This window comes from Lolium rigidum, chromosome 6, assembly GCF_022539505.1.
Source record: "Lolium rigidum isolate FL_2022 chromosome 6, APGP_CSIRO_Lrig_0.1, whole genome shotgun sequence".
Classification (NCBI taxonomy): domain Eukaryota; kingdom Viridiplantae; phylum Streptophyta; class Magnoliopsida; order Poales; family Poaceae; genus Lolium; species Lolium rigidum.
Window position 1 is genome coordinate 267,602,878 of NC_061513.1, and position 10,250 is coordinate 267,613,127.

Sequence of the window (10,250 nt, forward strand, 5' to 3'; positions counted from 1 at the left end):
AGCCAGTGAGTCTCTTTGGCTTTTGATGATTGCCGATTTTGTTTTGTTGCATGGTAAACTGACTCAAATAAAATTGCATTGGTCGTTCTTTGTGGTAGTGCAATTTTATAGTTGCACACCAAGTGTTCGTATTTTTCTCCAAGTCAATACACATCTTTGTAGCCTCCTCAAAAACATAATAAGCAACGTAGTATCTGATTCTTTAATAGGGCATGGTCACATGCTATTGACTAAAATAATTACTCAGGAATGAAAAAATGATGCCTGCTGACCGGCAAGGTTAGGGAATCCATTCTTCATTAAAAGATTGCGTATGCGTGTTCTTTCTTTATGTTAGATAACCAGGTATCTAGAACTGAAAATATGGAACCAAAGAATTGTCCAGCAAAAGAAGTCACATACATTGGAAGGCTGAGCTCTGTTCGGGATATTACAAATGTCTTCAAGGTTGATTCCGCATCTTCATCATCATCAAAAGGGAAATAGCAGACATAATAGATGTTTATAACAATCTCTAAGTATTATGCTCAGTTCAACACTATCTCTAAGTATTATTCTCAGTTTAGTCACCGTATAAACAACGATATATTTTTGGTTGTTTGTTGTGATGTATAGTAGTTATCGCGGGAGAGCTGAATATTTCTACAATGGAAGAAAGCAGTGTTATAAAAATGAGTTCTTCTCAACGCAGGCGTTACCGTGATCGCGAAAGATATCTGCAAAAGATTCGAGATCAGCGAGAAGTGTATTTACAGAAGAGCCCTGATGTGGGTATACTTTATGGGTATATCAACGGCATGGCCTAGATTCGGCAAGACCGGGTGGCGCACAGGTGGTGATGTGGCATGCGGCCCATCGGGCGGCCCAATTGCTGTAGATCATGATGGATGAAGTTCAGCCCAGGAGCAAGGAGCCGGATCCTAACCGACCTACGAAGGAGGCCGGATCCGTGAAGGCCCATGAAGTATCCTGATCCAGTACGATATTGATGGAAGGCGGATCATTGACGTGCATGGCAATGTAATATTCCGTAGTTAGGCAACTTGTATTCCGGCTAGGACTCTCCGTGTAAACCCTAGATCCGTGCGCCTTTATAAGCCGGATCCTAGGAGCCCTAGAGGCACAACCACAACTCATTATAACAACGCGAAAGCGTCCAGATAATTCCAGACAAGCAGCAGTAGGCCATGTCATCGTGTAGGTGTTCCAAAGCTGGGTAAATCACGTACCACCGTCCCGAGGACTCTCCGCCCTATGGCCCCTACTTCTTCTCCCCCTCGTGAGGATCCCTCCTCTGAGGTACCGTCGAATAGGCAACGACAGTTGGCGCCCACCATGGGGCCTGCGGCGTCTGGAGGCCGGAACCGGGAGGGTTCCGCCATGGGAAGCTACAACGAATCCATCGCTGTGGGGCGTGTTCTTTACGCCGGGAATTTTCCGATCATCCCTCCGGACGAGTGCTGGATTCCGGCTAGGACCGACCCCGTCAAGCTCTCCACCATCCCAATTGGCGGCATTCACATCTTCATCGGCGAGACCGTCGATTCAGATGGAAACGCCCTGGTAAGCAACGCTGACGCGACCGCCGCTGAGCAGGACGCAGTCGCGAAGATACGATCTGAGATGCAGGCGCTTCCTAAGGAAGATTCCGCCTTAGATCTGGAAATTTCAAAGCCCACCCAATCCGCCCCTGAGCAGGATACTACGGTGGAAGACCAATGCAGATCCGCCTGGGTCTCCCATGTGTTAGAGAAGCAAAGGTGCCACTTCGTGCACTTCCTCGCACATACCACAGGAACCGCCCCTCCTCAGGAAGGAGTTGGACCCATGCAGGTTGAAGCTACCGGAGACAGCGATGCCCGGGATCAGCAAGAGGTTGCCGGAGACAGCGAAGTCCCGGATCAGCAAGAGGATGCCGGAGACAAAGAGGAATCGATCCTGGGCAATCTAAGCCCAACCTCAGACGATGTTTCAACCATGAACACGGAAGAATACAACAAAGCTCTGAAGGAGTTGGAAGATGAGGAGGAAGCCGAAGCGGAATCCGCTCCGCCAAAACAGGTCCTGGCGACCATAGTTGGGCTGGGGCAGGATGTTGACGAGAAAGAAACTCCAACCGACTTCGGGCTCCTGGGACCGTCCACCTCAGAGACTCCGCCCGCGCGTCCTCGCCACCGCGCTGTGCCGGATTCCACAGAAGGACACGCTTCCGAGAACCAGGAGTACCTGTCCGCGGAAGAGCTCGTCGAACAGGCAGGCCGGGGTGCTATCGCACACTCAGAAATCCTCAACAAGCCAATAACTCCGGACGACGCTGCAGATCCCGAAGCTCTAGAAGCGACGAGAAAGGAGATGCTGAGCACCGTAAAAGTAATTGCCAACACCGCGGCATCATTGCTGGAGGAAAGGCAAGAAGCAGGCGAAATAATGGAAAATTTCCTCAAGAGAGAACGCGAAGCCGCTAAATGTTTGGCAGAGGCTAAGAAACTCCGAGCACAATGGGAAACCATGATGGAGGGCGCTGATAAAGAGGCAGATAGAATCCGATGGGAGGCCATTGGCCCCCGAAAGATCAACTTCGCAACCCCCTCAAACCAACAGCCACTTGCCACTCCCAAGGACAACATGAAGAAGGCCGCGGAAATCTTGGCGAAAAAAGACGAAGAAGTTGACATCGCACACGTCCGCACACTGGTAGCTTCAGCAATGAAGCAACAGAACAAGGCAGACACTTCACGCCGGTTGGAATCCACCTCGGAACACTGTGTGTCCACAACGCAGAAGGACGCCTCCAGAAGTCCTCACTGTGACGATGAATCGCGCACCGGATCCACGAAGCGCAGAAGGAGAACCAAAGAACATCCAAATCCAATCCCGGTACCCTCGAAAACACCTCCGACGGACCCAAAGAAGGGAAAGGACTCGATGTATACTGGCAGAGACAAGTACCGGAACTCGTCACCTCCGCCCCATGGGTACCCGTGTCCTCCCCCACCTCGCCATCGTAGTCCAGTCGGAAACACTAGGCCCCATGGGCCTGGTGGAATCAACATCCGCGACAACATGGCACCTCAGAGGAATAGGAACACGGAGCGCACGCCGGAGCCTCGTCGGAGTCGGAACGAAGAGCGAGAGCCGGAGCCCCGCAGGAGCCGGAACAACGGCGGCGACCGCCCTCATGGCGAAGGTAGCTGATGGCGCGTAATCGACACGTCCGTTGGGAACCCCAAGAGGAAGGTGTGATGCGCACATCAGTAAGTTTTCCCTCAGTAAGAAACCAAGGTTATCGAACCAGTAGGAGCCAAGGAACACGTGAAGGTTGTTGGTGGCGGAGTGTAGTGCGGCGCAACACCAGGGATTCCGGCGCCAACGTGGAACCTGCACAACACAATCAAAGTACTTTTCCCCAACGTAATGCTGAGGTTGTCAATCTCACCGGCTTGCTCGTAAACAAAGGATTAGATGTATAGTGTGGATGATGATGGTTGTTTGCGAAGAACAAGAAAGAACAATTGCGAGAGATTGTATTTCAGATGTAAAGAATTGGACCGGGGTCCACAGCTCACTAGTGGTGTCTCTCCCATAAGATAAACAGATGTTGGGTGAACAAATTACAGCTTGGGCAATTGACAAATAAAGAAGGCATAACAATGCACATACATATATCATGATGAGTACTATGAGATTTAATCAGGGCATTACGACAAAGTACATAGACCGCTATCCAAAGCATGCATCTATGCCTAAAAAGTCCACCTTCAGGTTATCATCCGAACCCCTCCAAGCATTAAGTTGCAAACAACATGACAATTGCATTAAGTATGGTGCGTAATGTAATCAACACAAATATCCTTAGACAAAGCATCGATGTTTTATCCCTAGTGGCAACAAGCACATCCACAACCTTAGAACTTTCTCGTCACCGTCCTGCATTCAATGGAGGCATGAACCCACTATCGAGCATAAATACTCCCTCTTGGAGTCACAAGTATCAACTTGGCCGTAGCCTCTACTAGCAACGGAGAGCATGCAAGAACATAAACAACATATATGATAGATTGATAATCAACTTGACATAGTATTCAATATTCATCGGATCCCAACAAACACAACATGTAGGATTACAAATAGATGATCTTGATCATGATAGGCAGCTCACAAGATCTAACATGATAGCACAATGAGGAGAAGACGACCATCTAGCTACTGCTATGGACCCATAGTCCAGGGGTGAACTACTCACACATCGATCCGGAGGCGATCATGGCGATGAAGAGACCTCCGGGAGATGATTCCCCTCTCCGGCAGGGTGCCGGAGGCGATCTCCTGAATCCCCCGAGATGGGATTGGCGGCGGTGGCGTCTATGGAAGGTTTTCCGTATCGTGGCTCTCGGTACTGGGGTATTCGCGACGAAGGCTTTAAGTAGGCGGAAGGGTGGAGTCGGAGGAGTCACGGGGGCCCCACACGCTAGGGCCACGCGGGCCCCCTCTAGGCCGCGCCGCCCTAGTGTGGCGGCGCCCCGTGGCCCCACTTCGTATCTCCCTCGGTCTTCTGGAAGCTTCGTGGAAAAATAGGCCACTGGGCGTTGATTTCGTCCAATTCCGAGAATATTTCCTTACTAGGATTTCTGAAACCAAAAACAGCAGAAAACAACAACTGGCTCTTCGGTATCTCGTCAATAGGTTAGTGCCGGAAAATGCATAATAATGACATATAATGTGTATAAAACATGTGAGTATCATCATAAAAGTAGCATGTAACATAAGAAATTATAGATACGTTTGAGACGTATCAGTAGCCACCGAAGCCGGAGTCAACACACGGCGCGGAGAGTCTAAAGGCGGAAGCAAGAGGTCCGACAGACCCCGTCGCAGATCTCCCTCCCCACCACCCAGTGGAGGAGGTGGAGGCAGAGGCGGAGGACGGAGATCCCGCTCCCGCTCAAAGTCTCCCCACAATGGCTCACGCGACGCAAGGGAACGTCTCAATGAGTACAGATCTGAATACATAGGCCCGAAATGCTTCGGCAGGATGATCCGAGAGGAGCCTTATCCAAAGGGTTTGAACCTTAAGCTACCCGGAAATCTGAAGCACTATGATGGCAGTGAGAGACCCAACACCTGGATCGAGGGCATGCTTCAGTTGTACCTTATTGGTCCAGCTCATACCTGGCTCGGCGACCTCCCGAAAAACACCATCTTTTGTTGGTTCGTGATACGTCTCCGACGTATCGATAATTTCTTATGTTCTATGCCATATTATTGATGATACCTACATGTTTTATGCACACTTTATGTCATATTCGTGCATTTTCTGGAACTAACCTATTAACAAGATGCCGAAGTGCCGCTTCCGTTTTCTCGCTGTTTTTGGTTTCGTAAATCCTAGTAACGAAATATTCTCGGAATTGGACGAAACGAAGACCCAGGGGCCTATTTTTCCACGGAGCTTCCGAAGACCGGAGAACATTCGAAGTGGGGCCACGAGGTGGCGACACCACAAGGCGGCGCGGCCCGTGGGGGCCCGCGCCGCCCCATGGTGTGGCCCCTCGTCCGGCCCCCGACTCGCCCTTCCGCCTACTTAAAGCCTCCGTCGCGAAACCCCCGATGCGAAAACCACGATACGGAAAACCTCACCGAGACGCCGCCGCCGCCGATCCCATCTCGGGGATTCTGGAGATCTCCTCCGCACCCCGCCGGAGAGGGGATTCATCTCCCGGAGGACTCTACACCGCCATGGTCGCCTCCGGAGTGATGAGTGAGTAGTTCACCCCCGGACTATGGGTCCATAGCAGTAGCTAGATGGTTGTCTTCTCCTCATTGTGCTTCATTGTTGGATCTTGTGAGCTGCCTAACATGATCAAGATCATCTATCTGTAATACTCTATGTTGTGTTTGTCGGGATCCGATGGACAGAGAATACCATGTCATGTTAATTATCAAGTTATTACATATGTGTTGTTTATGATCTTGCATGCTCTCCGTTACTAGTAGAGGCTCTGGCCAAGTTTTTGCTCTTAACTCCAAGAGGGAGTATTTATGCTCGATAGTGGGTTCATGCCCGCATTGACACCGGGACAAGGATGTAAAGTTCTAAGGTTGTGTTGTGTCGTTGCCACTAGGGATAAAACATTGGCGCTATGTCCGAGGATGTAGTTGTTGATTACATTACGCACCATACTTAATGCAATTGTCTCGTTGCTTTGCAACTTAATACCGGAGGGGGTTCGGACGATAACCTCGAAGGTGGACTTTTTAGGCATAGATGCAATTGGATGGCGGTTTATGTACTTTGTCGTAATGCCCAATTAAATCTCACTATACTTATCATGTCATGTATGTGCATTGTTATGCCCTCTCTATTTGTCAATTGCCCGACCGTAATTTGTTCACCCAACATGCTTTTATCTTATGGGAGAGACACCTCTAGTGAACTCGTGGACCCCGGTCCATTCTTTAATACTAAAATACAAATCTGCTGCAATACTTGTTTTACTATTTTCTCTCGCAAACAATCATCTTCCACACAATACGGTTAATCCTTTGTTACAGCAAGCCGGTGAGATTGACAACCTCACTCGTTTCGTTGGGGCAAAGTACTTTGGTTGTGTTGTGCAGGTTCCACGTTGGCGCCGTAATCTCCGGTGTTGCGCCGCACTACATCCCGCCGCCATCAACCTTCAACGTGCTTCTTGTCTCCTCCCTGGTTCGATAAACCTTGGTTTCTTTCCGAGGGAAAACTTGCCGCCGTGCGCATCATACCTTCCTCTTGGGGTTGCCCAACGAACGTGTGAAATACACGCCATCAAGCTCTTTTCTCGGCGCCGTTGCCGGGGAGATCAAGACACGCCGCAAGGGGAGTCTCCACTTCTCAATCTCTTTACTTTGTTTTTGTCTTTCTTTATTTTATTTACTACTTTGTTTGCTGCACTTATATCAAAACACAAAAAAATTAGTTGCTAGTTTTACTTTATTTACTGTCTTGTTTGCTATATCAAAAACACAAAAAAATTAGTTACTTGCATTTACTTTACTTATTTCATCATGTTTCCTTTTATTTTTACCACAAAGAACATACCGGTAGGACAAGGGTCTATAATTGGGAGGAACAATATAGAAGAATTTTTCACCCATGTTAGTACCGTTGAAGATTTTGAAGATAGACACTTGGTAGAACTTGCTCCTACTTATGAAATTGCTGCTGTCGCTTTAGTTCGCTTGTTGGAAACTAAATTTGTTAATCTCAATCCTATAATCCAACACATGTTTCTTACACTTGGTGATTTGGAAGAGGGGGAAAAGAAAGATTTTGTTTTAGAAACCCTTCTTAGAGAATTTGGTGGTCTAGCAAGAGAAGCTAGAAAGGTCTTTGCTAAATTTAATATGCTTGGTTCTCATACTAATTTTGTTGGTCTCCTTGAAAAGATGGACATGGATAGAATAAGATACACTAATAATATTAATGATGGTGGGGAGATCAAAGCACCCATACCATGTAAACTCCTAGCTATGAATGATGCACTAGAAAATAACTATGCTTGGCTTGTTCCTGAAAATTTGTTTGATGAGAGTAGCAAGCCCAAGACTAATGAAAAGGGAGACGCTGAAACTTATGTATCCAATATACTATGCATGGTTGAGAAAACTCCAAACCCCGCTGTAGGTGCACCACCCTTCGATAATACTTGAGATACACTTTCTGCGCCTAGCTGAAAGGCGTTAAAGAAAAGCGCTTATGGGAGACAACCCATGTTTTTACTACAGTATTTTTGTTTTATATTTGTGTCTTGGAAGTTGTTTACTACTGTAGCAACCTCTCCTTATCTTAGTTTTATGTTTTGTTGTGCCAAGTAAAGTCTTTGATAGAAAAGTAAGTACTAGATTTGGATTACTGCGCAGTTTCCAGATTTCTTTGCTGTCACGAATCTGGGTCTATCTCCCTGTAGGTAGCTCAGAAAATTACGCCAATTTACGAGCATGATCCTCAGATATGTACGCAACTTTCATTCAATTTGAGCATTTTCGTTTGAGCAAGTCTGGTGGCCTAATAAAATCTATCTTTACGGACTGTTCTGTTTTGACAGATTCTGTCTTTTATTTCGCATTGCCTCTTTTGCTATGTTGGATGAATTTCTTTGATCCACTAATGTCCAAGTAGCTTTATGCAATGTCCAGAAGTGTTAAGAATGATTGTGTCACCTCTGAACATGTGAATTTTTATTATGCACTAACCCTCTAATGAGTTGTTTCGAGTTTGGTGTGGAGGAAGTTTTCAAAGATCAAGAGAGGAGTATGATGCAATATGATCAAGGAGAGTGAAAGCTCTAAGCTTGGGGATACCCCGGTGGTTCACCCCTGCATATTATAAGAAGACTCAAGCGTTTAAGCTTGGGGATGCCCAAGGCATCCCCTTCTTCATCGACAACATTATCAGGTTCCTCCCCTGAAACTATATTTTTATTCCGTCACATCTTATGTACTTTGCTTGGAGCGTCGGTTTGTTTTTGTTTTTGTTTTGTTTGAATAAAATGGATCCTAGCATTCACTTTATGGGAGAGAGACACGCTCCGCTGTTGCATATGGACAAATATGTCCTTAGGCTCTACTCATAGTATTCATGGCGAAGTTTCATCTTCGTTAAATTGTTATATGGTTGGAATTGGAAAATGATACATGTAGTAAATTGCTATAATGTCTTGGATAATTTGATACTTGGCAATTGTTGTGCTCATGTTTAAGCTCTTGCATCATATACTTTGCACCCATTAATGAAGAAATACTTAGAGCTTGCTAATTTGGTTTGCATATTTGGTTTCTCTAGAGTCTAGATAATATCTAGTATTGAGTTTTGAACAACAAGGAAGACGGTATGGAGTCTTATAATGTTTACCATATGTCTTTTATGTGAGTTTTGTCTGTACCGTTCATCCTTGTGTTTGTTTCAAATAACCTTGCTAGCCTAAACCTTGTATCGAGAGGGAATACTTCTCATGCATCCAAAATCCTTGAGCCAACCACTATGCCATTTGTGTCCACCATACCTACCTACTACATGGTATTTATCCGCCATTCCAAAGTAAATTGCTTGAGTGCTACCTTTAAAATTCCATCATTCACCTTTGCAATATATAGCTCATGGGACAAATAGCTTAAAAACTATTGTGGTATTGAATATGTACTTATGCACTTTATCTCTTATTAAGTTGCTTGTTGTGCGATAACCATGTTTCGGGGACGCCATCAACTATTCTTTGTTGGATATCATGTGAGTTGCTATGCATGTCCGTCTTGTCTCGAAGCAAGAGAGATCTACCACCTTCATGGTTGGAGCATGCATATTGTTAGAGAAGAACTTTGGGCCGCTAACTAAAGCCATGATTCATGGTGGAAGTTTCAGTTTGGACACATATCCTCAATCTCATATGAGAATAATAATTGTTGCCACATGCTTATGCATTAAAGAGGAGTCCATTATCTCGTTGTCCATGTTGTCCCTGTATGGATGTCTAAGTTGAGAATAATCAAAAGCGAGAAATCCAAAATGCGAGCTTTCTCCTTAGACCTTTGTACAAGCGGCATGGAGGTACCCCATTGTGACACTTGGTCAAAACATGTGCATTGCAAAGATCCGGTAGTCCAAGTTAATTAGGACAAGGTGCGGGCACTATTAGTATACTATGCATGAGACTTGCAACTTGTAAGATATAATGTACATAACTCATATGCTTTATTACTACCGTTGACAAAATTGTTTCATGTTTTCAAAATAAAAGCTCTAGCACAAATATAGCAATCGATGCTTTCCTCTTTGAAGGACCATTCTCTTTACTTTTATGTTGAGTCAGTTCACCTATTTCTCTCCACCTCAAGAAGCAAACACTTGTGTGAACTGTGCATTGATTCCTACATATTTGCATATTGTACTTGTTATATTACTCTATGTTGACTATTATCCATGAGATAAACATGTTACAAGTTGAAAGCAACCGCTGAAACTTAATCTTCCTTTGTGTTGCTTCAATGCCTCTACTTTGATTTATTGCTTTATGAGTTAACTCTTATGCAAGACTTATTAATACTTGTCTTGAAGTACTATTCATGAAAAGTCTTTGCTTTATGATTCACTTGTTTACTCATGTCATTACCATTGTTTTGATCGCTGCATCCACTACATATGTTTACAAATAGTATGATCAAGGTTATGATGGCATATCACTTCGGAAATTATCTTTGTTATCGCTTTTACCGCT

At 45.6% G+C, this 10,250-nt stretch overlaps 1 protein-coding gene across 1 annotated transcript in view; it reads left to right on the forward strand.

Moving 5' to 3' along the window:
* Window positions 1-1,827: 1,827 nt before the first annotated feature.
* LOC124664093 (putative pentatricopeptide repeat-containing protein At5g59900) overlaps window positions 1,828-10,250 on the forward strand; it is a 56,767-nt gene continuing 48,344 nt past the window's right edge. Inside the window, exon 1 of the mRNA XM_047201692.1 lies at window positions 1,828-2,741. Within this exon, the coding sequence (XP_047057648.1) occupies window positions 1,828-2,741 (914 nt within the window). The remainder of the gene's footprint in view (window positions 2,742-10,250) is intronic.